The 27,500-nt window shown below is 58.2% G+C and overlaps 1 protein-coding gene and 1 non-coding gene across 3 annotated transcripts in view; one reads left to right on the forward strand and one right to left on the reverse strand.

Moving 5' to 3' along the window:
* tmem214 (transmembrane protein 214) overlaps positions 1–24,317 on the forward strand; it is a 33,469-nt gene extending 9,152 nt beyond the window's left edge. The window contains exons 2-18 of one of the 2 annotated variants that reach the window (XM_031901914.1): positions 2,825–3,039; positions 8,791–8,938; positions 10,718–10,852; positions 11,025–11,107; positions 12,739–12,844; positions 13,048–13,129; positions 13,324–13,425; positions 15,945–16,086; positions 18,343–18,434; positions 18,599–18,647; positions 19,031–19,141; positions 20,700–20,817; positions 20,901–20,997; positions 21,244–21,622; positions 21,734–21,856; positions 21,936–22,087; positions 23,642–24,317. In XM_031901914.1, coding sequence (XP_031757774.1) covers positions 2,825–3,039; positions 8,791–8,938; positions 10,718–10,852; positions 11,025–11,107; positions 12,739–12,844; positions 13,048–13,129; positions 13,324–13,425; positions 15,945–16,086; positions 18,343–18,434; positions 18,599–18,647; positions 19,031–19,141; positions 20,700–20,817; positions 20,901–20,997; positions 21,244–21,622; positions 21,734–21,856; positions 21,936–22,087; positions 23,642–23,768 — 2,261 coding nt within the window. In that variant the 3' untranslated portion in view covers positions 23,769–24,317. Of the gene's footprint in view, positions 1–2,824; positions 3,040–8,790; positions 8,939–10,717; positions 10,853–11,024; positions 11,108–12,738; positions 12,845–13,047; positions 13,130–13,323; positions 13,426–15,944; positions 16,087–18,342; positions 18,435–18,598; positions 18,648–19,030; positions 19,142–20,699; positions 20,818–20,900; positions 20,998–21,243; positions 21,623–21,687; positions 21,857–21,935; positions 22,088–23,641 lie in introns of both variants that reach the window. The other variant, XM_031901915.1, reaches the window with a different exon arrangement.
* Positions 24,318–25,998: 1,681 nt separating this feature from the next.
* On the reverse strand, positions 25,999–26,070 carry trnae-uuc. The gene has a single exon. It is a non-coding gene; the product is annotated as a tRNA-Glu (tRNA).
* Between the last annotated feature and the right edge of the window lie 1,430 nt (positions 26,071–27,500).

The following is a 27,500-nucleotide window of genomic DNA, read 5'->3' on the forward strand; positions in this document are numbered from 1 at the left end:
GGAACTGCCCCCTGCACCTACCCCGCAGTGTAACTGCCCCCCCTGTACCTACCCCAGGCAGTGTAACTGCCCCCCTGGTACTACCCCCAGCAGTGTTAACTGCCCCCCCTGTACCTACCCCAGCAGTGTAACTGCCCCCCCTGTACCTACCCCAGCAGGTAACTGCCCCCCTGGTACCTACCCCAACTAACTGTTCCCCCTGTACCTGCCCCAACTAATGCCCCCCTGTACCTGCCCCAACTAACTGCCCCCCCTGTACCTGCCCCAACTAACTGCCCCCCTGTACCTGCCCCAACTAACTGCCCCCGTGTACCTGCCCCAACTAACTGCCCCCCTGTACCTGCCCCAGCAGTGTAACTGCCCCCCCTGTACCTACCCCAGCAGTGTAACTGCCCCCCTGTACCTACCCCAACTAAATGTCCCCCTGTACCTGCCCCAACTAACTGCCCCCCTGTACCTGCCCCAACTAACTGCCCCCCGTGTACCTGCCCCAGCAGCTGTAACTTGCCCCCCTGTACCTGCCCCAGCAGTGTAACCGGCCCCCCCTGTACCTACCCCAGCAGTGTAACTGCCCCCCCTGTACCTTACCCCCAGCAGTGTAACTGCCCCCCCCTGTACCTACCCCAGCAGTGTAACTGCCCCCCCTGTACCTACCCCAGCAGTGTAACTGCCCCCCCTGTACCTACCCCAGCAGTGTAACTGCCCCCCTGTACCTACCCCAGCAGTGTAACTGCCCCCCCTGTACCTACCCCAGCAGTGTAACTGCCCCCCCTGTACCTACCCCAGCAGTGTAACTGCCCCCCTCCTGTACCTACCCCAGCAGTGTAACTGCCCCCCTGTACCTACCCCAGCAGTGTAACTGCCCCCCATGTACCTACCCCAGCAGTGTAACTGCCCCCCCCTGTACCTACCCCAACTAACTGTCCCCCTGTACCTGCCCCAACTACTTGCCCCCCTGTACCTGCCCCAACTAACTGCCCCCTCGTACCTGCCCAACTAACTGCCCCCCTGTACCTGCCCCAACTAACTGCCCCCCTGTACCTGCCCCAACTAACTGCCCCCCTGTACCTGCCCCAACTAACTGCCCCCCTGTACCTGCCCCAACTAACTGCCCCCCTGACCTGCCCCAACTAACTGCCCAACTAACTGCCCCCCATGTACCTGCCCCAACTAACTGCCCCCCTGCACCTGCCCCGGCTAACTGCCCCCCCTGCACCGTGCCCCGGCTAACTGCCCCCCTGTACCTGCCCGGCTAACTGCCCCCCTGCACCTGCTCCGGCTAACTGCCCCCCCTGCACCTGCCCGGCTTAACTGCCCCCCCTGCACCTGCCCCGGCTAACTGCCCCCCCTGCACCTGCCCCGGCTAACTGCCCCCCTGCACCTGCCCCGGCTAACTGCCCCCCCTGCCTGCACCTGCCCCGGCTAACTGCCCCCCCTGCACCTGCCCCGGCTAACTGCCCCCCCTGCACCTGCCCCGGCTAACTGCCCCCCCGCACCTGGCCCGGCTAACTCCCCCCTGCACCTGCCCCGGCTAACTGCCCCCCCTGCACCTGCCCCGGCTAACTGCCCCCCTGCACCTGCCCGGCTAACTGCCCCCCCCTGCACCTGCCCCGGCTAACTGCCCCCCCTGCACCTGCCCCGGCTAACTGCCCCCCTGCACCTGCCCCGGCTAACTCCCCCCCTGCACCTGCCCCGGCTAACTGCCCCCCTGCACCTGCCCCGGCTAACTGCCCCCCCTGCACCTGCCCCGGCTAACTGCCCCCCTGCACCTGCCCCGGCTAACTGCCCCCCCTGCACCTGCCCCGGCTAACTGCCCCCCCGCACCTGCCCCGGCTAACTGCCCCCCCTGCACCTGCCCCGGCTAACTGCCCCCCCTGCACCTGCCCCGGCTAACTGCCCCCCCCTGCACCTGCCCCGGCTAACTGCCCCCCCGTACCTGCCCCGGCTAACTGCCCCCCCTGTACCTGCCCCGGTAACTGCCCCCCTGTACCTGCCCCGGCTAACTGCCCCCTGTACCTGCCCCGGCTAACTGCCCCCCCTGTACCTGCCCCGGCTAACTGCCCCCCCTGTACCTGCCCCGGCTAACTGCCCCCCCTGTACCTGCCCCGGCTAACTGCCCCCCTGCACCTGCCCCGGCTAACTGCCCCCCCTGCACCTGCCCCGGCTAACTGCCCCCCATGCACCTGCCCCGGCTAACTGCCCCCCCTGCACCTGCCCCGGCTAACTGCCCCCCGCACCTGCCCCGGCTAACTGCCCCCCGTACCTGCCCCGGCTAACTGCCCCCCCGTACCTGCCCCGGCTAACTGCCCCCCCTGTACCTGCCCCGGCTAACTTGCCCCCCTGTACCTGCCCCGGCTAACTGCCCCCCTGTACCTGCCCCGGCTAACTGCCCCCCCTGTACCTGCCCCGGCTAACTGCCCCCCCGTACCTGCCCCAGCTGTGCACCTATCCCAGCCTCCCCCTCCGCGCTCTGTCAGTCCGGCTGCCCCATCTCTGCTGCAGTAACTGCCCCAATCACTGCCCCTACCCAGTGTCACAGATCTCTTAGTGTAACTGCCCCAATACCCCTCCCCAGCGTCCCTACCACACACACTGCTGCTTCCAGTTTAACCCTTCCCTGTGTTACCCAGCAGTGTAACCCCTATACCCTGTCAGTTACTGCCACCTCCCTACAGTGATACTGTATTGCTTAAGTTACCCTTTACCCAGAAACCCAATCACAGTGCTTGTGTAAGAGCAGGGCAGCCAATCGAATTGCTCCCACCCACAGGCATTGCACAATGCCCCTTTGCCCAGATATCTAACGTCTGTGTGTGTGTCTCAGTTCCCATTAAGATGGCCAACACTGTGTATGAGATGGGCTTTGAGAGAATCAACAAGAAGCAGAACAAGGAGCAAGTCCCGCCCCCGAGCAGCGCCGCCGCCGAGCCGCCACAGAAAAAGCCGCAAACCAGCAACAAGAACGTGAGAAAGGCGCAGGGAGGGGACAGCGGCCCCAGGCAGGGCAAGTTCCACTCACTCGAGGATGCACTCAAAGCAGTAAGTGGCATTGGCTGATACCCCCTTGTACCTAGTAGCCTATTAAACCAATTAGACTGTTGCCTTGTTGCTAGCCTCACTGGCCCTAGCAACAAAATTACAGTTTATATGCCAGACTACATATGCATGCGAAGTGTAACTTAAGTCTAACCCAAAGTCTCCTCTAGCAGCACATTTCTCCTGCCCTGGCATAGGGTGCAGTGGTACAGTCCAGCTATTTCTCCTGCCCTGGCATAGGGTGCAGTGGTACAGTCCAGCTATTTCCCCTACCCTGGCATAGAGTGCAGTGGTACAGTCCAGCTATTTCCCCTACCCTGGCATAGAGTGCAGTGGTACAGTCCAGCTATTTCCCCTACCCTGGCATAGGGTGCAGTGGTACAGTCCAGCTATTTCCCCTACCCTGGCATAGAGTGCAGTGGTACAGTCCAGCTATTTCCCCTACCCTGGCATAGGGTGCAGTGGTACAGTCCAGCTATTTCTCCCACCCTGGCATAGGGTGCAGTGGTACAGTCCAGCTTATTTCCCTACCCTGGCATAGAGTGCAGTGGTACAGTCCAGCTATTTCTCCTGCCCTGGCATAGGGTGCAGTGGTACAGCCAGCTATTTCCCCTACCCTGGCATAGAGTGCAGTGGTACAGTCCAGCTATTTCCCCTACCCTGGCATAGGGTGCAGTGGTACAGTCCAGCTATTTCCCTACCCTGGCATAGGTGCAGTGGTACAGTCCAGTATTTCTCCTGGCATAGGGTGCAGTGGTACAGTCCAGCTATTTCCCACCCTGGCATAGAGTGCAGTGGTACAGTCCAGCTATTTCCCCTACCCGCATAGGGTGCAGTGGTACAGTCCAAAGCTATTTCTCCCACCCTGGCATAGAGTGCAGTGGTACAGTCCAGCTATTTCTCCCACCCTGGCATAGAGTGCAGTGGTACAGTCCAGCTATTTCCCCTACCCTGGCATAGAGTGCAGTGGTACAGTCCAGCTATTTCCCCTACCCTGGCATAGAGTGCAGTGGTACAGTCCAGCTATTTCCCCTACCCTGGCATAGATGGCAGTGGTACAGTCCAGCTATTTCTCCTGCCCTGGCATAGGGTGCAGTGGTACACTCCAGATATTTCTCCTGGCATAGGTGCAGTGGTACAGTCCAGCTATTTCCCCTACCCTGGCATAGGGTGCAGTGGTACAGTCCAGCTATTTCTCCTGGCATAGGGTGCAGTGGTACAGTCCAGCTATTTCTCCCACCCTGGCATAGAGTGCAGTGGTACAGTCCAGCTATTTCCCCTACCCTGGCATAGGGTGCAGTGGTACAGTCCAGCTATTTCTCCCACCCTGGCATAGAGTGCAGTGGTACAGTCCAGCTATTTCTCCCACCCTGGCATAGAGTGCAGTGGTACAGTCCAGCTATTTCTCCTACCCTGCATAGAGTGCAGTGGTACAGTCAGCTATCTCCTACCCTGGCATAGGGTGCAGTGGTACAGTCCAGCTATTTCTCCTACCCTGGCATAGGGTGCAGTGGTACAGTCCAGCTATTTCCCCACCCTGGCATAGAGTGCAGTGGTACAGTCCAGCTATTTCCCCTACCCTGGCATAGGTGCAGTGTTACAGTCCAGCTAATTTCTCCCACCCTGGCATAGAGTGCAGTGGTACAGTCCAGCTATTTCTCCCACCCTGGCATAGAGTGCAGTGGTACAGTCCAGCTATTTCCCCTACCCTGGCATAGGGTGCAGTGGTACAGTCCAGCTATTTCTCCCACCCTGGCATAGGGTGCAGTGGTACAGTCCAGCTATTTCTCCCACCCTGGCATAGGGTGCAGTGGTACAGTCCAGCTATTTCCCCTACCCTGGCATAGGGTGCAGTGGTACAGTCCAGCTATTTCCCCTACCCTGGCATAGGGTGCAGTGGTACAGTCCAGCTATTTCTCCCACCCTGGCATAGGGTGCAGTGGTACAGTCCAGCTATTTCCCCTACCCTGGCATAGGGTGCAGTGGTACAGTCCAGCTATTTCCCCTACCCTGGCATAGGGTGCAGTGGTACAGTCCAGCTATTTCTCCCACCCTGCATAGGGTGCAGTTGTACAGTCAAGCTTTTTCTCCCACCCTGGCATATAGTGCAGTGGTACAGTCCAGCTATTTCTCCTACCCTGGCATAGGGTGCAGTGGTACAGTCCAGCTATTTCCCCTACCCTGGCATTAGGTGCAGTGGTACAGTCCAGCTATTTCCCCTACCCTGGCATAGGGTGCAGTGGTACAGTCCAGCTATTTCTCCCACCCTGGCATAGGGTGCAGTGGTACAGTCCAGCTATTTCCCCTACCCTGGCATAGGGTGCAGTGGTACAGTCCAGCTATTTCCCCTACCCTGCATAGGGTGCAGTGGTACAGTCCAGCTATTTCTCCTACCCTGGCATAGGGTGCAGTGGTACAGTTTCCCAGCTATTTTCCCCTCCCTGGCATAGAGTGCAGTGGTACAGTCCAGCTATTTCTCCTACCCTGGCATAGGTGCAGTGGTACAGTCCAGCTATTTCCCTACCCTGGCATAGGGTGCAGTGGTACAGTCCAGCTAATTCCCCTACCCTGGCATAGGTGCAGTGGTACAGTCCAGCTATTTCCCCTACCCTGGCATAGGTGCAGTTGTACAGTCCAGCTATTTCTCCTACCCTGGCATAGGGGTCAGTGGTACAGTCCAAAGCTATTTCCCCTGCCCTGGCATAGGGTGCAGTGGTACAGTCCAGCTATTTCCCCTACCCTGGCATAGGGTGCAGTGGTACAGTCCAGCTATTTCTCCTACCCTGGCATAGGGTGCAGTGGTACAGTCCAGCTATTTCTCCTGCCCTGGCATAGGGTGCAGTGGTACAGTCCAGCTATTTCCCCTACCCTGGCATAGGGTGCAGTGGTACAGTCCAGCTATTTCTCCTGGCATAGGGTGCAGTGGTACAGTTCAGCTATTTCCCCTACCCTGGCATAGGGTGCAGTGGTACAGTCCAGCTATTTCTCCTGGCATAGGGTGCAGTGGTACAGTCCAGCTATTTCTCCCACCCTGGCATAGAGTGCAGTGGTACAGTCCAGCTATTTCCCCTACCCTGGCATAGGGTGCAGTGGTACAGTCCAGCTATTTCTCCCACCCTGGCATAGAGTGCAGTGGTACAGTCCAGCTATTTCTCCCACCCTGGCATAGAGTGCAGTGGTACAGTCCAGCTATTTCCCCTACCCTGGCATAGAGTGCAGTGGTACAGTCCAGCTATTTCCCCTACCCTGGCATAGAGTGCAGTGGTACAGTCCAGCTATTTCCCCTACCCTGGCATAGAGTGCAGTGGTACAGTCCAGCTATTTCCCCTACCCTGGCATAGAGTGCAGTGGTACAGTCCAGCTATTTCTCCTGCCCTGGCATAGGGTGCAGTGGTACAGTCCAGCTATTTCTCCTGCCCTGGCATAGGGTGCAGTGGTACAGTCCAGATATTTCTCCTGGCATAGGGTGCAGTGGTACAGTCCAGCTATTTCTCCTGGCATAGGGTGCAGTGGTACAGTCCAGCTATTTCTCCTGGCATAGGGTGCAGTGGTACAGTCCAGCTATTTCTCCCACCCTGGCATAGAGTGCAGTGGTACAGTCCAGCTATTTCCCCTACCCTGGCATAGGGTGCAGTGGTACAGTCCAGCTATTTCTCCCACCCTGGCATAGAGTGCAGTGGTACAGTCCAGCTATTTCTCCCACCCTGGCATAGGGTGCAGTGGTACAGTCCAGCTATTTCCCCTACCCTGGCATAGAGTGCAGTGGTACAGTCCAGCTATTTCCCCTACCCTGGCATAGGGTGCAGTGGTACAGTCCAGCTATTTCTCCCACCCTGGCATAGGGTGCAGTGGTACAGTCCAGCTATTTCTCCACCCTGGCATAGGGTCAGTGGTACAGTCCAGTATTTCCCCTACCCTGGCATAGGCGGTGCAGTGGTACAGTCCAGCTATTTCCCCCTACCCTGCATATAGGGTGCAGTGGTACAGTCCAGCTATTTCCCCTACCCTGGCATAGGGTGCAGTGGTACAGTCCAGCTATTTCTCCCACCCTGGCATAGGGTGCAGTGGTACAGTCCAGCTATTTCCCCTACCCTGGCATAGGGTGCAGTGGTACAGTCCAGCTATTTCCCCTACCCTGGCATAGGGTGCAGTGGTACAGTCCAGCTATTTCTCCCACCCTGGCATAGGGTGCAGTTGTACAGTCAAGCTATTTCTCCCACCCTGGCATATAGTGCAGTGGTACAGTCCAGCTATTTCCCCTACCCTGGCATAGGGTGCAGTGGTACAGTCCAGCTATTTCCCCTACCCTGGCATAGAGTGCAGTGGTACAGTCCAGCTATTTCCCCTACCCTGGCATAGAGTGCAGTTGTACAGTCCAGCTATTTCCCCTACCCTGGCATAGGGTGCAGTGGTACAGTCCAGCTATTTCTCCTACCCTGGCATAGGGTGCAGTGGTACAGTCCAGCTATTTCTCCACCCTGGCATAGGGTGCAGTTGTACAGTCCAGCTATTTCTCCTACCCTGGCATAGAGTGCAGTTGTACAGTCCAGCTATTTCTCCTACCCTGGCATAGGGTGCAGTTGTACAGTCCAGCTATTTCTCCTACCCTGGCATAGGGTGCAGTGGTACAGTCCAGCTATTTCTCCCACCCTGGCATAGGGTGCAGTTGTACAGTCCAGCTATTTCCCCTACCCTGGCATAGGGTGCAGTGGTACAGTCCAGCTATTTCTCCCACCCTGGCATAGGGTGCAGTTGTACAGTCCAGCTATTTCTCCTACCCTGGCATAGAGTGCAGTGGTACAGTCCAGCTATTTCTCCTACCCTGGCATAGGGTGCAGTGGTACAGTCCAGCTATTTCCCCTACCCTGGCATAGGGTGCAGTGGTACAGTCCAGCTATTTCTCCCACCCTGGCATAGGGTGCAGTGGTACAGTCCAGCTATTTCCCCTACCCTGGCATAGGGTGCAGTGGTACAGTCCAGCTATTTCTCCCACCCTGGCATAGGGTGCAGTGGTACAGTCAAGCTATTTCTCCCACCCTGGCATATAGTGCAGTGGTACAGTCCAGCTATTTCCCCTACCCTGGCATAGGGTGCAGTGGTACAGTCCAGCTATTTCCCCTACCCTGGCATAGAGTGCAGTGGTACAGTCCAGCTATTCCTACCCTGGCATAGAGTGCAGTTGTACAGTCCAGCTATTTCCCCTACCCTGGCATAGGGTGCAGTGGTACAGTCCAGCTATTCCCCTCCCTGGCATAGGGTGCAGTTGTACAGTCCAGCTATTTCTCCTACCCTGGCATAGGGTGCAGTGGTACAGTCCAGCTATTTCCCCTGCCCTGGCATAGGGTGCAGTTGTACAGTCCAGCTATTTCTCCCACCCTGGCATAGGGTGCAGTGGTACAGTCCAGCTATTTCTCCCACCCTGGCATAGGGTGCAGTGGTACAGTCCAGCTATTTCTCCCACCCTGGCATAGGGTGCAGTTGTACAGTCCAGCTATTTCCCCTACCCTGGCATAGGGTGCAGTGGTACAGTCCAGCTATTTCTCCTACCCTGGCATAGGGTGCAGTGGTACAGTCCAGCTATTTCTCCTACCCTGGCATAGGGTGCAGTTGTACAGTCCAGCTATTTCTCCTACCCTGGCATAGGGTGCAGTGGTACAGTCCAGCTTTCCATAACCCCCCTGCTTTATTTCTGTGGGGACGAGGGACCCCCCGCTGTCTGTGTTACAGGAGAATAACATTCTGCCATCTTTCCAGCTGGACCTGGCAGAGCTGCAGAGAGAGCTGGATAAGAGCCTGAACATGTTCCCAGAAAACCCCTCCATCTGGGTGAAGGACCTGGCGGGATACCTGAACTACAAGCTGCAGACTGTGAAGAGAGATGTGCTGATCCAGCAGTCCCACGGTTAGTGAGGGGGGGCCCCCGGGGTGGGCATTGTCTGCTCCTGCAGTCCCCTCTGCCCTACACTCTGTGCTACTGACTGACTGGCCTGCTGGGAAAATACTGGACTACTTGTGCAACATATTGCCTTATGGGTTACAGGCCTGTGGGAGTGTGGGTAGGTAACTATGGGGCGGGAGTGTGGGTAGGTAACTATGGGGCGGGAGTGTGGGTAGGTAACTATGGGGCGGGAGTGTGGGTAGGTAACTATGGGGCGGGGTTGTGGGTAGGTAACTATGGGGCGGGAGTGTGGGTAGGTAACTATGGGGCGGGAGTGTGGGTAGGTAACTATGGGGCGGGGTTGTGGGTAGGTAACTATGGGGCGGGGTTGTGGTAGGTAACTATGGGGCGGCAGTGTGGGTAGGTAACTATGGGGCGGGGTTGTGGGTAGGTAACTATGGGGCGGGGTTGGGTAGGTAACTATGGGCGGGTTGTGGGTAGGTAACTATGGGGCGGGAGTCTCGCCATGTGTGGTAGGTAACTATGGGGCGGGAGTGTGGGAGGTTAATTATGGGGCGGTAGTGTGGGTAGGTAACTATGGGCGGAGTGTGGTAGTAACTATGGGCGGCGAGTGTGGGTAGGTAACTATGGGGCAGGAGTGTGGGTAGGTAACTATGGGGCGGGGTTGTAGGTAACTATGGGGCGGGGGTGTGGGTAGGTAACTATGGGGCGGGGGTGAGGCAGGTAACTATGGGGGAGTGTGGGTAGGTAAACTATGGGGCGGGAGTGTGGGTAGGTAACTATGGCGGGGTGCAGGGGGAGTGTCGGTAGGTAACTATGGGGTGGGGTTGTGGGTAGGTAACTATGGGGGAGTGTGGGTAGGTAAACTATGGGGGGAGTGTGGGTAGGTAACTATGGGGGGGAGTGTGGGTAGGTAACTATGGGGCGGGGGTGTGGGCAGGTAACTATGGGGCGGGGTGTGGCAGGTAACTATGGGGCGGGAGTGTGGGTAGGTAACTATGGGGGAGTTGTGGGTAGGTAACTATGGGGCAGGGGTGTGGCAGGTAACTATGGGGGGAGTGTGGGTAGGTAACTATGGGGCAGAGTGTGGGTAGGTAACTATGGGGCGGGTGTGCAGGGGAGTGTCGGTAGGTAACTATGGGTGGGGCTTTGGGTAGGTAACTGTGGGGTGGGGGCAGGTAACTGTGGGTGGGCAGGTAACTGTGGGGTGGGCAGGTAACTGTGGGGTGGGGGCAGGTAACTGTGGGGTGGGGGCAGTAACTGTGGTGGGGCAGGTAACTGTGGGTGGGGGCAGGTAACTGTGGGTGGGGGCAGGTAACTGTGGGGTGGGGGCAGGTAACTGTGGGTTGGGGCAGGTGACTGTGGGGTGGGGGCAGGTGACTGTGGGGTGGGGGCAGGTAACTGTGGGGTGGGGGCAGGTAACTATGGGGTGGGGGTGGGGGCAGGTAACTATGGGTGGGGCAGGTAACTATGGGGTGGGGGCAGGTAACTATGGGGTGGGGGCAGGTAACTATGGGGCGGGAGTGTGGGCAGGTAACTATGGGCGGGAAGTGTGGGCAGGTAACTATGGGGCGGGTGTGGGCAGGTAACTATGGGGCGGGGGTGTGGGCAGTAACTATGGGGCGGGGGTGTGGGCAGGTAACTATGGGGCGGGGGTGTGGGCAGGTAACTATGGGCGGGAGTGTGGGCAGGTAACTATGGGGCGGGGAGTGTGGGCAGGTAACTAAGGGGCGGGTACCCATGGGGGGTATCAGTAGATTAACCGTTCCTGTCCCTGTGCAGATTACCCATACTGCCTGGTGAATAAGGAGCTGAAGGGGATCATTCGCTCGGTGCTGGCCAAGGCCCCCCGGGTGCTGGATGTAATGGTCGATCACTGTATCTTCTCCATGTTACAGGAACTGGACAAACCCACTGGTAAGACACACTGTTTCTGGGGGGGGCGCTCCTACAGTTGCTCCTGAATTTCCTTTTTAAAGGCTCCTCCCTACAAGTGCCCCCAGGTGCCATTACCCCTGCCAGATACAAGGGGGGGCAGTTAGTGGGGAAGAGAACTGATGTGCCTCCTTGTTTGATTTTGCCCAATCAGGGGAGTCGCTGCACGGCTACCGGATCTGCATTCAGGCTGTTCTGCTGGACAAGCCCAAAACTGTAACCAGCAATTTGCCAAAGGTGAGAAGTGCTGCCCCCTGTGCCCCCAATCCCTGCCTGCAGGCATCTCCCCAGCGGCTGTCTGGGAGCAGTGTCATGTGATGGGGCGGCACCCTGTCCCCTTTCCTCCCTGCCCCGTGACTGGCGGCTGCGCCCTTTCCTCCCTGCCCCGTGACTGGCGGCTGCGCCCTTTCCTCCCTGCCCCGTGACTGGCGGCTGCGCCCTTTCCTCCCTGCCCCGTGACGCGGCTGCGCCCTTTCCTCCCTGCCCCGTACTGGCGGCTGCGCCCTTTCCTCCCTGCCCCGTGACTGGCGGCTGCGCCCTTTCCTCCCTGCCCCGTGACTGGCGGCTGCGCCCTTTCCTCCCTGCCCCGTGACTGGCGGCTGCGCCCTTTCCTCCCTGCCCCGGGACTGGCGGCTGCGCCCTTTCCTCCCTGCCCCGTGACTGGCGGCTGCGCCTTTCCCTCCCTGCCCCGTGACTGGCGGCTGCGCCCTTTCCTCCTGCCCCGTGACTGGCGGCTGCGCCCTTTCCTCCCTGCCCCGTGACTGGCGGCTGCGCCCTTTCCTCCCTGCCCCGTGACTGGCGGCTGCGCCCTTTCCTCCCTGCCCCGTGACTGGCGGCTGCGCCCTTTCCTCCCTGCCCCGTGACTGGCGGCTGCGCCCTTTCCTCCCTGCCCCGAGACTGGCGGCTGCGCCCTTTCCTCCCTGCCCCGAGACTGGCGGCTGCGCCCTTTCCTCCCTGCCCCGAGACTGGCGGCTGCGCCCTTTCCTCCCTGCCCCGAGACTGGCGGCTGCGCCCTTTCCTCCCTGCCCCGAGACTGGCGGCTGCGCCCTTCCTCCCTGCCCCGAGACTGGCGGCTGCGCCCTTTCCTCCCTGCCCCGAGACTGGCGGCTGCGCCCTTTCCTCCCTGCCCCGAGACTGGCGGCTGCCGCCCTTCCTCCCTCCGAGACTGGCGGCTGCGCCCTTTCCTCCCTGCCCCGAGACTGGCGGCTGCGCCCTTTCCTCCCTGCCCCGTGACTGGCGGCTGCGCCCTTTCCTCCCTGCCCCGTGACTGGCGGCTGCGCCCTTTCCTCCCTGCCCCGTGACTGGCGGCTGCGCCCTTTCCTCCCTGCCCCGTGACTGGCGGCTGCGCCCTTTCCTCCCTGCCCCGAGACTGGCGGCTGCGCCCTTTCCTCCCTGCCCCGAGACTGGCGGCTGCGCCCTTTCCTCCCTGCCCCGAGACTGGCGGCTGTGCCATTTCCTCCCTGCCCCGAGACTGGCCAGAACACTACTTCCTGCTTTCAGCTCTCTAACCCTTTAATCAGTGACTTTAGGTGGGGGCACATGGGACATAACTGTCAGTTGGTTTGTGAGCACTCAGGTCTGATTCAAAAGGAAAGTAACCAAATTGTTATGGCCCATGTGCTCCCCCTCCATATCACTGATTGGTTACTGACTTCCCACAGCTTAGAGAGCTGTAAAGCAGAAAGTAGTGTTCTGGCCATTATGTTAGACATCTGCCCACTCTAGCCTTGTAGATTTCATTTTTTCACCAGAGACGTGACTCAATTCTTGGCTTTGCCCTCCCAGCGCTGCCGCAGCCCCGTTTCCACCCCGCGGGGTTCTAATAAGCACTTTTGTGATTGGCTAATCTTGCATTTCCTTCTCACTAGTACCTGGAGCTGCTGAGATCCCATCTGAACCGACCAATGAAATGTCTCACTGTCATGTGGGCCGTAGGGCAGGCCGGATTCACGGATCTCGCCGAGGGGCTGAAAGGTACCGGCTGCTCCGCTCCTGATTCATTAACCATTAGTTTGGGCAGATTTGTGTAGCTTTGAGCAGAGGGTGCAGGGAGTTCCCTGTAGTTAAACCCTCCTACAATGCAAAGGTCATGTGACCCCTCTTAGCCAGTGGTGCTGCGGGGTCACTGTGGGGAGGCACTGCAAGTTCTAATACCCCTGTGTATCTGCCCCATACAGTGTGGCTGGGCCTGATGTTCCCTGTGCTGGGAGTGAAGAACCTGAGCCCGTACGCCATTCTGTACCTGGACCGGCTGCTGCTGTGAGTAACTCCCTGCGCCCCTCATCTGGGGAAAAGGGGGTGCTGGGGGTTCTGTCGGATACTCGGCTGCACACTGAGCCATATGGCGGGTATAGGAACCCAGATTTCTGCCCCAATTGTCCGTTTAACCTTAGTGTTCCCACAGCCCTATTCTGATTGGACGCTTGTTCCAACACTGAGTTTGTACCTTTCAGGGCGCACAGTAACCTGACCAAAGGCTTTGGGATGATTGGACCAAAAGATTTCTTCCCTATCCTGGACTTTGCCTTCATGCCCAACAACTCCCTCACTCCCAGGTACCGAACGTAATCACTTCATTTTGCTTTATTAGGCTCCTATCCATGTAATACTCTCCCTTCCCTGTAGGCTCCTATCCATGTAATACTCTCCCTTCCCTGTAGGCTCCTATCCATGTAATACTCTCCCTTCCCTTCCCTATCCATGTAATACTCTCCCTTCCCTGTAGGCTCCTATCCATGTAATACTCTCCCTTCCTTCCCTGTAGGCTCCTATCCATGTAATACTCTCCTTCCCTGTAGGCTCCTATCCATGTAATACTCTCCCTTCCCTGTAGGCTCCTATCCATGTAATACTCTCCCTTCCCTGTAGGCTCCTATCCATGTAATACTCTCCCTTCCCTGTAGGCTCCTATCCATGTAATACTCTCCCTTCCCTGTAGGCTCCTATCCATGTAATACTCTCCCTTCCCTGTAGGCTCCTATCCATGTAATACTCTCCCTTCCCTTCCCTGTAGGCTCCTATCCATGTAATACTCTCCCTTCCCTGTAGGCTCCTATCCATGTAATACTCTCCCTTCCCTGTAGGCTCCTATCCATGTAATACTCTCCCTTCCCTGTAGGCTCCTATCCATGTAATACTCTCCTTCCCTGTAGGCTCCTATCCATGTAATACTCTCCCTTCCTTCCCTGTAGGCTCCTATCCATGTAATACTCTCCCTTCCCTTCCCTGTAGGCTCCTATCCATGTAATACTCTGCCTTCCCTTCCCTGTAGGCTCCTATCCATGTAATACTCTGCCTTCCCTTCCCTGTAGGCTCCTATCCATGTAATACTCTCCCTTCCCTTCCCTGTAGGCTCCTATCCATGTAATACTCTCCCTTCCCTTCCCTGTAGGCTCCTATCCATGTAATACTCTCCCTTCCCTTCCCTGTAGGCTCCTATCCATGTAATACTCTCCCTTCCTTCCCTGTAGGCTCCTATCCATGTAATACTCTGCCTTCCCTGTAGGCTCCTATCCATGTAATACTCTCCCTTCCCTTCCCTGTAGGCTCCTATCCATGTAATACTCTGCCTCCTTCCCTGTAGGCTCCTATCCATGTAATACTCTGCTCCCTGTAGGCTCCTATCCATGTAATACTCTCCCTTCCCCCTGTAGGCTCCTATCCATGTAATACTCTCCCTTCCCTTCCCTGTAGGCTCCTATCCATGTAATACTCTCCCTTCCCTTCCCTGTAGGCTCCTATCCATGTAATACTCTGCCTTCCCTTCCCTGTAGGCTCCTATCCATGTAATACTCTGCCTTCCCTTCCCTGTAGGCTCCTATCCATGTAATACTCTCCCTTCCCTTCCCTGTAGGCTCCTATCCATGTAATACTCTGCCTTCCCTGTAGGCTCCTATCCATGTAATACTCTCCTTCTTCCCTGTAGGCTCCTATCCATGTAATACTCTGCCTTTCCCTTTGTAGGCTCCTATCCATGTAATACTCTGCCGTTCCCTTCCCTGTAGGCTCCTATCCATGTAATACTCTGCCCTTCCCTGTAGGCTCCTATCCATGTAATACTCTGCTTCCCTTCCCTGTAGGCTCCTATCCATGTAATACTCTGCCTTCCCTTCCCTGTAGGCTCCTATCCATGTAATACTCTGCCTTCCCTTCCCTGTAGGCTCCTATCCATGTAATACTCTGCCTTCCCTTCCCTGTAGGCTCCTATCCATGTAATACTCTGCCTTCCCTTCCCTGTAGGCTCCTATCCATGTAATACTCTCCTTCTTCCCTGTAGGCTCCTATCCATGTAATACTCTATCCATTCCCCTTCCCTGTAGGCTCCTATCCATGTAATACTCTGCCTTCCCTTCCCTGTAGGCTCCTATCCATGTAATACTCTCCCTTCCCTGTAGGCTCCTATCCATGTAATACTCTCCCTTCCCTGTAGGCTCCTATCCATGTAATACTCTCCCTTCCCTGTAGGCTCCTATCCATGTAATACTCTCCCTTCCCTGTAGGCTCCTATCCATGTAATACTCTCCCTTCCCTGTAGGCTCCTATCCATGTAATACTCTCCCTTCCCTTCCCTGTAGGCTCCTATCCATGTAATACTCTGCCTTCCCTTCCCTGTAGGCTCCTATCCATGTAATACTCTCCCTTCCCTTCCCTGTAGGCTCCTATCCATGTAATACTCTGCCTTCCCTTCCCTGTAGGCTCCTATCCATGTAATACTCTGCCTTCCTTGTAGGCTCCTATCCATGTAATACTCTGCCCTTCCCTGTAGGCTCCTATCCATGTAATACTCTCCTTCCCTTCCCTGTAGGCTCCTATCCATGTAATACTCTGCCTTCCCTTCCCTGTAGGCTCCTATCAGGCTCCTATCCATGTAATACTCTGCCTTCCCTTCCCTGTAGGCTCCTATCCATGTAATACTCTCCTTCCTTCCCTGTAGGCTCCCATCCATGTAATACTCTCCTTCCCTTCCCTGTAGGCTCCTATCCATGTAATACTCTGCCCCCCCCCCCCCCGCCCCCCAGTTGCTGGCAGGGCCCGTCCTATCCACCGGGGCCACTAACCATCTGTGTCTTTACAGTCAGCAGGAGAACTTGCGCAGCCTGTACCCGAGGCTGAAGGTTTTGGCTTTTGGTGCCAACCCGGAGAGCACCCTGCACACCTACTTCCCTTCCTTCCTCTCCCGAGCCACCCCCAGCTGCCCTGCTGCAATGAGAAAGGAGGTGAGTACTCTGTGTGCACTGCGGTCTGTGTCAGATACGTGGGGGGGGGGGGTTACAGACTGGCTGTGCCGGGAGATACACATGGGGGGGGGGGGGTTACAGACTGGGGAGATACACATGGGGGGGGGTTACAGACTGGCTGTGCCGGGAGATACACATGGGGGGGGGGGGGTTACAGACTGGCTGTGCCGGGAGTTACACATGGGGGGGGGTTACAGACTGGCTGTGCCGGGAGTTACACATGGGGGGGGGTTACAGACTGAGGAGATACACATGGGGGGGGGGTTACAGACTGGCTGTGCCGGGAGTTACACATGGGGCGGGGGTTACAGACTGGCTTTGCCGGGAGTTTACACATGGGGGGGGGTTACAGACTGGCTGTGCCGGGAGATACACCATGGGGGGGGGGGGTTACAGACTGGGGAGATACACATGGGGGGGGGTTACAGACTGGCTGTGCCGGAGATACACATGGGGGGGGGGGGGGTTACAGACTGGGGAGATACACATGGGGGGGGGGTTACAGACTGGCTGTGCCGGGAGATACACATGGGGGGGGGGGTTACAGACTGGGAGATACACATGGGGGGGGGTTACAGACTGGCTGTGCCGGGAGATACACATGGGGGGGGGGTTACAGACTGGCTGTGCCGGGAGTTACACATGGGGGGGGGTTACAGACTGGCTGTGCCGGGATTACACATGGGGGGGGGTTACAGACTGGCACATGTGCTGGGTGGAGTTACACATGGGGCGGGGGTTACAGACTGGCTTGCCGGGAGTTACACATGGGGGGGGGTTACAGACTGGCTGTGCCGGGAGTTACACATGGGGGGGGTTACAGACTGGGGAGATACACATGGGGGGGGGGGGGACTGGCTGTGCCGGAGATACACATGGGGGGGGGGGGAGTTACAGACTGGCTGTGCCGGGAGATACACATGGGGGGGGGGGGTTACAGACTGGCTGTGCCGGGAGATACACATGGGGGGGGTTTTACAGACTGGCTGTGCCGGGAGATACACATGGGGGGGGTTTACAGACTGGCTGTGCCGGGAGATACACATGGGGGGGTTACAGACTGGCTGTGCCGGGAGATACACATGGGGGGGGGGGTTTACAGACTGGCTGTGCCGGGAGATACACATGGGGGGGGTTACAGACTGGCTGTGCCGGGAGATACACATGGGGGGGGGGGGTTTACAGACTGGCTGTGCCGGGAGATACACATGGGGGGGGGGGGGTTGACAGACTGGCTGTGCCGGGAGATACACATGGGGGCTGTGCGGGAGATTACAGACTGGCTGTGCCGGGAGATACACATGGGGGGGGGGTTACAGACACTGGGGAGATACACATGGGGGGGGTGGTTACAGACTGGCTGTGCCGGGAGATACACATGGGGGGGTGGGTTACAGACTGGCTGTGCCGGGAGATACACATGGGGGGGGGGTTACAGACTGGCTGTGCCGGGAGATACACATGGGGGGGGTTACAGACTGGCTGTGCCGGGAGATACACATGGGGGGGGGGGTTACAGACTGGCTGTGCCGGGAGATACACATGGGGGGGGTGGTTACAGACTGGCTGTGCCGGGAGATACACATGGGGGGGGGGGTTACAGACTGGCTGTGCCGGGAGATACACATGGGGGGGGGGGTTACAGACTGGCTGTGCCGGGAGATACACATGGGGGGGGTGGTTACAGACTGGCTTGTGCCGGGAGATACACATGGGGGGGGGTGGTTACAGACTGGCTGTGCCGGGAGATACACATGGGGGGGGGGTTACAGACTGGCTGTGCCGGGAGATACACATGGGGGGGGGTTACAGACTGGCTGTGCCGGGAGATACACATGGGGGGGGGGTTACAGACTGGCTGTGCCGGGAGATACACATGGGGGGGGGGTGGTTTACAGACTGGCTGTGCCGGGAGATACACATGGGGGGGGGGTTACAGACTGGCTGTGCCGGGAGATACACATGGGGGGGGGTTACAGACTGGCTGTGCCGGGAGATACACATGGGGGGGGGGTTACAGACTGGCTGTGCCGGGAGATACACATGGGGGGGGGTTACAGACTGGCTGTGCCGGGAGATACACATGGGGGGGGGGGGTGTTACAGACTGGCTGTGCCGGGAGATACACATGGGGGGGGTTACAGACTGGCTGTGCCGGGAGATACACATGGGGGGGGGGTTACAGACTGGCTGTGGCACCCAGTGTAAGTCTCTCTCATTATTCCTTGGGTTCAGCTGATCCAGAGCCTGAGCGACTGCCTGAATAAGGACCCACTGAGCTTCAGTGTGTGGCGCCAGCTCTATACCAAGCATCTGGCCCAGTCCAGGTAAGCTACGGCCCTGCTGTCCTTGCGCTTTAATCTCCTTGGCTTGGCCGTCCCTGGCCCGGGGGGGATACAGCGCAGGGGCACTGGGCAGGGGTGTGGTTACTGCAGGGCGCGGGGCATTAATGCCAGCATTGCCAGACTGAGTGCCCCCCTTTGTGTTTCAGCCTCCTCCTGCAGCACCTGGTGGAGACCTGGGATGGAAACTCCAGATCGGTGAGTCGAGGGGCAGGGGGGTCTCTAGATCCGTTCCTCTGCTGCCCTCCATTATGGCTGGTACATATTGGCCCCCCGCTCATGGAATGGCTACTGGGCCCCACATTGTAGTTATTAAATGGCACCGAGTCTGGGACCCCGACACTCTGTCCAGCTGTTGCCCCTAATTTCGTGCAAGGAAGTTCTACTTTGGTCCCTTCGGCTGCCCGTACCCCCCCCCCAGAACCAGTACCAGTACTTTCCCAGAAGTAACGGCCTGCCCCTCGGATGCCTGGAAAACTTGGAGAGTCACGATAGCCTGGCATGGGGCAAAGGGCAAGTGGGTTTGATGAGTTTCTTGCCCAAGGGGGGTAATTTTGCTTCAATTGTTCTAATTTTTCTAGATGAGGAAATCTCTGCGGGAAACTGTTCATTCCTTCAAAGTGACCAATGGGGAATTCTCTGGGAAAGGGACCAACTCTAAGGACCTGGAAGCATGTGACGCAGCGTGCCAGGTAAGTGCCCCCATGGTGGCAGAACTTATGTACCGGTACAGCCTACGCCCCACTCTGTATGGCAGAACCTGTGTGCCCTGTATCTCACCAACAGGGAGTGGGACCCGAGCAGCAGTCCTTTGGTGCCTGTAGCATTTACTGTCCTGTGCATTGGTACCAGCCTGCCAGCCCCGGGCACCCATACCAGCCCCCCAGTGTAATGCCCTGTGCATTGGTACCAGCCTGCCAGCCCCGGGCACCCATACCAGCCCCCCAGTGTAATGCTTCTGCATCAGTCCCCGGGCACCCATACCAGCCCCCCAGTGTAATGCCTTCTGCATCAGTCCCCGGGCACCCATACCAGCCCCCCAGTGTAATGCCCTGTGCATTGGTCCCCGGGCACCCATTACCAGCCCCCTAGTGTAATGCCTTCTGCATCAGTCCCCGGGCACCCATACCAGCCCCCCAGTGTAATGCCCTGTGCATTGGTCCCCGGGCACCCATACCAGCCCCCCAGTGTAATGCCCTGTGCATTGGTCCCCGGGCACCCATACCAGCCCCCTAGTGTAATGCCTTCTGCATCAGTCCCCGGGCACCCATACCAGCCCCCCAGTGTAATGCCCTGTGCATTGGTCCCCGGGCACCCATACCAGCCCCCCAGTGTAATGCCCTGTGCATTGGTCCCCGGACACCCATACCAGCCCCCCAGTGTAATGCCTTCTGCATCAGTCCCCGCCGCACCCATACCAGCCCCCCAGTGTAATGTCCTGTGCATCGGTCCCCGGGCACCCATACCAGCCCCCCAGTGTAATGTCCTGTGCATTGGTCCCCGGGCACCCATACCAGCCCCCCAGTGTAATGCCCTGTGCATTGGTCCCCGGACACCCATACCAGCCCCCCAGTGTAATGCCTTCTGCATCGGTCCCCGCGCACCCATACCAGCCCCCCAGTGTAATGTCCTGTGCATCGGTCCCCGGGCACCCATACCAGCCCCCCAGTGTAATGTCCTGTGCATTGGTCCCCGGGCACCCATACCAGCCCCCCAGTGTAATGCCCTGTGCATTGGTCCCCGGGCACCCATACCAGCCCCCCAGTGTAATGCCCTGTGCATTGGTCCCCGGACACCCATACCAGCCCCCCAGTGTAATGCCTTCTGCATCAGTCCCCGCGCACCCATACCAGCCCCCCAGTGTAATGTCCTGTGCATCGGTCCCCGGGCACCCATACCAGCCCCCCAGTGTAATGTCCTGTGCATCGGTCCCCGGGCACCCATACTGGCCCCCAGTGTAATGTCCTGTGCATCAGTCCCCAGGCACCCATACCAGCCCCCCCAGTCTAATGCCCTGTGCATCGGTCCCCGGGCACCCATACCGGCCCCCCAGTGTAATGCCCTGTGCATCGGTCCCCGGGCACCCATACCGGCCCCCCAGTGTAATGTCCTGTGCATCGGTCCCCGGGCACCCATACCGGCCCCCCAGTGTAATGCCCTGTGCATGTGTCCCTGGGTACCTGTATGGGGCAGTTGGGATCCCCTCAGTAACGGTGCCCCCCCCCCCTTCCCGCTCTTGGTCTGTTCCAGGCTCTCCTACTTAAGATGAGGGGCGGCGGCTTCCCGTGGCGGCGGCTCATTCTCATTGGCTTTGTCTTTGCGTTTGGGTTTGTGTTCTATGACATCCGGACGCACGATTCGTTCCAAGGTGAGCGCAGGGTGTGGCCCTTCAATGCGCCAGTCAGGGGCCCCTGCCCAGAGCCTTCATCACTTTCTCTCCTTTGCCCCCAGCATCCACCTCGGCTAAACTTCTGCACCAGTCGGGGCTCCTGTCGGTTTCCCAGCAAGCGTGGAGCAGGGTTTCCAACTACTCCCTGCAGGGGCAAAGGTGAGTGCCAGTAGGGGCCACACTGCCATTGATTCCTGTGCTGGGCGCTTTACCCAGGATTCCATGTTGTACTTGGGCGTAAGCACCCACTTTGTACAGGGGGGACTTTCCCATCCCTGTAATGCCTGCGGGGACCCCTGATTCTCATTGGCTGGCACTGTGGTGCTCCATTGTCACTCCCGGAGCAGAACCCCCCATTATTCCATGCCCGGTGCTGAACTCGCCCCCCCTTTCTGTTGCCCCCAGCTGGTTAGAGCGGAACGTACCCCAGTATTACTCACAGGCAGTGGAGGTTTTGGGGCCCCCCATTATTCCATGCCCGGTGCTGAACTCACCCCCCCTTTCTGTTGCCCCCAGCTGGTTAGAGCGGAACGTACCCCAGTATTACTCACAGGCAGTGGAGGTTTTGGGGCCCCCCATTATTCCATGCCCGGTGCTGAACTCACCCCCCCTTTCTGTTGCCCCCAGCTGGTTAGAGCGGAACGTACCCCAGTATTACTCACAGGCAGTGGAGGTTTTGGGGCCCCCCATTATTCCATGCCCGGTGCTGAACTCGCCCCCCCTTTCTGTTGCCCCCAGCTGGTTAGAGCGGAACGTACCCCAGTATTACTCACAGGCAGTGGAGGTTTTGGGGCCCCCCATTATTCCATGCCCGGTGCTGAACTCGCCCCCCCTTTCTGTTGCCCCCAGCTGGTTAGAGCGGAACGTACCCCAGTATTACTCACAGGCAGTGGAGGTTTTGGGGCCCGCCCTGGAGCAGATGTGGGCAAAGACCCAGGAAGCCTCCGCCTATGCCTGTGAGAAAGGCTCCGCCCTCATAGCCTACGCCCAGGACAACTTACCGAGGCTGCTGGAGTGGGTAGGTACCTAGTAATAATGAATCCTGTTGTTGTTGAACTGCACCACTCTGACCTGCCCCCAATCTGCTTCCCTCCCAGCTCCACTCCAGCCTCCCCGACTCCGTCTTTCACTTCATCGAGTACCTGAGGGAACTGCTGCTCCACTTGCACCGCACTTACCTCTTACCCGCCGCCACTTACACAGAGGCCGCCGTACAGAGTGCCTGGGAGCGGTATGTGCAGTCCTGCAAGTAAGTGCCATCTATCCCCCCCCTCCTCTACATCTGCCTGATGCCACTTAGTCCCCCCCCCTCCGGCTGCCCCGGTGCCATCTATCCCCCCCCCTCCTCTCCATCTGCCTGATGCCACTTAGTCCCCCCCTCTCCGGCTGCCCCGGTGCCATCTATCCCCCCCCCCCCTCTCCGGCTGCCCCCGGTGCCATCTATCCCCCCCCCCCCCCCTCTCCGGCTGCCCCGGTGCCATCTATCCCCCCCCCCCCCCCTCTCCGGCTGCCCCGGTGCCATATATCCCCACCCTCTCCGGCTGCCCCGGTGCCACTTAGTCCCCCTCTCTCCGGCTGCCCCGGTGTCACTTAGTCCCCCTCCTCTCCGGCTGCCCCGGTGCCATCTATCCCCCCCCACCCTCTCCGGCTGCCCCGGTGCCATATATCCCCCCCCCCCCCACCCTCTCCGGCTGCCCCGGTGCCACTTAGTCCCCCTCTCTCCGGCTGCCCCGGTGTCACTTAGTCCCCCCCTCCTCTCCGGCTGCCCCGGTGCCATTTAGTCCCCCCTCTCCGGCTGCCCCGGTGCCATTTAGTCCCCCCCCCACTCTCTCCGGCTGCCCCGGTGCCATTTAGTCCCCCCTCTCCGGCTGCCCCGGTGCCATCTATCCCCCCCCCACCCTCTCCGGCTGCCCCGGTGCCATTTAGTCCCACCTCTCCGGCTGCCCCGGTGCCACTTAGTCCCCCTCTCTCCGGCTGCCCCGGTGCCATTTAGTCCCCCCTCTCCGGCTGCCCCGGTGCCATCTATCCCCCCCCCACCCTCTCCGGCTGCCCCGGTGCCATTTAGTCCCACCTCTCCGGCTGCCCCGGTGCCACTTAGTCCCCCCCCCTCCTCTCCGGCTGCCCCCGGTGCCATTTAGTCCCCCCTCTCCGGCTGCCCCGGTGCCACTTAGTCCCCCCCCTCTCCGGCTGCCCCGGTGCCACTTAGTCCCCCCTCTCCGGCTGCCCCGGTGCCACTTAGTCCCCCCCCTCTCCGGCTGCCCCGGTGCCATTTAGTCCCCCCTCTCCGGCTGCCCCGGTGCCACTTAGTCCCCCCCCTCTCCGGCTGCCCCGGTGCCACTTAGTCCCCCCCCTCTCCGGCTGCCCCGGTGCCATTTAGTCCCCCCTCTCCGGCTGCCCCGGTGCCACTTAGTCCCCCCCCCCCCCCCGGCTGTCCCGACCGGTTTCAGGCCTCAGGGGGCATATCAGACTGGGTATTTTCTCTTTTCTCACCATCTGCTGGGGGCACTCTGGGGGGGGGGGGGCAGTGCCGGGTAACATTCCTTTCCCATTGATTTAAAGGGCTTTTAGGGCCAGTATCAGTTATCGGGGGGCTGCTGTACCCCTGGGCTGGGGCAGGACCTACAATTCCCTGTGCCTGCGCCCTGTTGCATCTTTGCTGGGGACAGGGGACCAGTTGTCCGTGCCGGGCAGTAACCCATAGCAACCAGTCATTATTTCGGTTTATTTTCCGCTGGCGTCAGGTAGAAATCATTTGATTGGCCGCAGTGTATTGTCTTGCCCTTTAACCTGTCCGTATCCGCAGCGGGAAGGTGACGTGGGACTGCGTCAGGGGCCAAGTCGGCAACCTCAGCCGCTCCTCTTGGACTTACCTGCAGAACGCCACCCTGACTGTGACCAACTGGGCCCTGTCCATCATTTCCCAGCATTAGAGACTCCTCTGCCTCAGAACCTTCTCCCGCCCAAAGCTCTGGACTCTGATGGCGCCGCGCTGACACCCCCTAAGGGGGCAAATCCATCCGCCCGGCCCAGCGGGGGGCACAAACCTCCCTGCATTTTGTTTGGATCCCAAAGCTGAATGTGGAAATGACTGCGTTGGGCCCCGGGCTGGGGCAGAACCGATTGGCTGCGCCGCTGGCGGGGGGGAGGGGCACGGCGCTACCAGACTCTCTGTGATTCCGACTACAGATAATTTGTACTGCGCTTATTTCCCAGTCCTATTTAACCTGTGTATCAGTTCCGTGAGATCCTGTGGCTCCGCCTGCTTCTGCCATCGGCCCCGCCTCCCTGGGTTCCACGCCTTTTTAACCAAATAAAGACATTTCTGTTTCTTGGGGACAATGACCAATTCATAGAGTCCTGTCTGCACTCCCCTCGCTCTGCACATACATGGGGGGGGCGCTTATTGGCCCCAGATAAAGGGGAAATTGTCATTGTGAACAAATCTGCGTAGGGTCTATAATAAATCCGTTTCACAAATACGTTTTCTGTGAGCTTTTGGGGTGTTTAATGTGTGAATGTAGGGTTGGCACCCCCACATCCCAGAATCCTTGCTGCTACCCCAAATCTCCCCGTCACTGGCCTTCAGACTGGCAGCGTAGGGCAGGCAGAGTATGGCACACACAGGCAGGCAGAGTATGGCACGCGCACACACAGGCAGCGTAGGGCAGGCAGAGTATGGCACACACAGGCAGCGTAGGGCAGGCAGAGTATGGCACACACAGGCAGCGTAGGGCAGGCAGAGTATGGCACACGCACACACAGGCAGGGTAAGGCAGGCAGAGTATGGCACGCACAGGCAGGGTAGGGCAGGCAGAGTATGGCACACACAGGCAGCGTAGGGCAGGCAGAGTATGGCACACACAGGCAGCGTAGGGCAGGCAGAGTATGGCACACGCACACACAGGCAGCGTAGGGCAGGCAGAGTATGGCACACACAGGCAGCGTAGGGCAGGCAGAGTATGGCACACGCACACACAGGCAGGGTAAGGCAGGCAGAGTATGGCACGCACAGGCAGGGTAGGGCAGGCAGAGTATGGCACACACAGGCAGCGTAGGGCAGGCAGAGTATGGCACACACAGGCAGCGTAGGGCAGGCAGAGTATGGCACACGCACACACAGGCAGAGTATGGCACACGCACACACAGGCAGAGTATGGCACACGCACACACAGGCAGAGTATGGCACACGCACACACAGGCAGAGTATGGCACACGCACACACAGGCAGAGTATGGCACACGCACACACAGGCAGGGTATGGCACACGCACACACAGGCAGGGTATGGCACACGCACACACAGGCAGGGTATGGCACACGCACACACAGGCAGGGTATGGCACACGCACACACAGGCAGGGTATGGCACACGCACACACAGGCAGGGTAGGGCAGGCAGAGTATGGCACACACAGGCAGGGTAGGGCAGGCAGAGTATGGCACACACAGGCAGCGTAGGGCAGGCATAGTATGGCACACACAGGCAGGGTAGGGCAGGCAGAGTATGGCACACAGAGTATGGCACACACAGGCAGGGTAGGGCAGGCAGAGTATGGCACACACAGGCAGCGTAGGGCAGGCAGGGTAGGGTACACACAGGCAGAGTATGGCATGCACGCACGCACGCACGCACGCACGGTAGGGCAGGCAGAGTATGGCATACACAGGCAGGGTAGGGCAGGCAGAGTATGGCACACACAGGCAGGGTAGGGCAGGCAGAGTACGGCACACACAGGCAGCGTAGGGCAGGCAGAGTACGGCACACACAGGCAGGGTAGGGCAGGCAGAGTACGGCACACACAGGCAGGGTAGGGCAGGCAGAGTACGGCACACACAGACAGGGTAGGGCACTGCTCCTAAAGGCTGAAGTTTCCTTTGGGGCAGGTGTGCCTGGGTATGTTCCAGGGCTCCTTGTAGTTGCTGCCCCAGTGGGTGTAGCTTTATGGAACAATCTAGTCCCCCGATGTGTCTTTTTTTTAAATGTTCAGTTTGAAAAAGTTCACAATTGTGAGCAATGCAGGCGGGGCCAGTGAATCTGAGTACTGATTCCATGTAACACACACAGGTAAGCACTCGCAGCAGCCAGACAGGTGGGGGCGGGGCCAGTTGGGCAGCTCTGATCTGTGACTGTAAAGTACTCGGGGGAGGAAAAGAGCTCCACTTCCCATACCGGGAGTCGAACCCGGGCCGCCTGGGTGAAAACCAGGAATCCTAACCGCTAGACCATATGGGAGAGTTATACCTGCTTCATATAACTATAAACCCAGTGAGAGTGAGGGATGAATGGGTATTGGGGAGTTGTATCAGGAGTCAGAACCAGCAGTGCAGGGAAGGGAAAGGGACAGACACAGTGACAGTTACACATAACTATAAACCCAGTGAGAATGAGGAATGAATGGATATTGGGGAGTTGTATCAGGAGTCAGAACCAGCAGTGCAGGGAAGGGAAAGGGACAGACACAGTGACAGTTACACATAACTATAAACCCAGTGAGAATGAGGAATGAATGGATATTGGGGAGTTGTATCAGGAGTCAGAACCAGCAGTGCAGGGAAGGGAAAGGGACAGACACAGTGACAGTTACACATAACTATAAACCCAGTGAGAATGAGGAATGAATGGATATTGGGGAGTTGTATCAGGAGTCAGAACCAGCAGTGCAGGGAAGGGAAAGGGACAGACACAGTGACAGTTACACATAACTATAAACCCAGTGAGAATGAGGGATGAATGGATATTGGGGAGTTGTATCAGGAGTCAGAACCAGCAGTGCAGGGAAGGGAAAGGGACAGACACAGTGACAGTTACACATAACTATAAACCCAGTGAGAATGAGGGATGAATGGGTATTGGGGAGTTGTATCAGGAGTCAGAACCAGCAGTGCAGGGAAGGGAAAGGGACAGACACAGTGACAGTTACACATAACTATAAACCCAGTGAGAATGAGGGATGAATGGATATTGGGGAGTTGTATCAGGAGTCAGAACCAGCAGTGCAGGGAAGGGAAAGGGACAGACACAGTGACAGTTACACATAACTATAAACCCAGTGAGAATGAGGAATGAATGGGTATTGGGGAGTTGTATCAGGAGTCAGAACCAGCAGTGCAGGGAAAGGGACAGACACAGTGACAGTTACACATAACTATAAACCCAGTGAGAATGAGGGATGAATGGGTATTGGGGAGTTGTATCAGGAGTCATAACCAGCAGTGCAGGGAAGGGAAAGGGACAGACACAGTGACAGTTACACATAACTATAAACCCAGTGAGAATGAGGGATGAATGGATTTTGGGGAGTTGTATCAGGAGTCAGAACCAGCAGTGCAGGGAAGGGAAAGGGACAGACACAGTGACAGTTACACATAACTATAAACCCAGTGAGAATGAGGGATGAATGGGTATTGGGGAGTTGTATCAGGAGTCAGAACCAGCAGTGCAGGGAAGGGAAAGGGACAGACACAGTGACAGTTACACATAACTATAAACCCAGTGAGAATGAGGAATGAATGGGTATTGGGGAGTTGTATCAGGAGTCAGAACCAGCAGTGCAGGGAAAGGGACAGACACAGTGACAGTTACACATAACTATAAACCCAGTGAGAATGAGGAATGAATGGATATTGGGGAGTTGTATCAGGAGTCAGAACCAGCAGTGCAGG

This window comes from Xenopus tropicalis, chromosome 5 (assembly GCF_000004195.4).
Source record: "Xenopus tropicalis strain Nigerian chromosome 5, UCB_Xtro_10.0, whole genome shotgun sequence".
NCBI classification, from domain to species: domain Eukaryota; kingdom Metazoa; phylum Chordata; class Amphibia; order Anura; family Pipidae; genus Xenopus; species Xenopus tropicalis.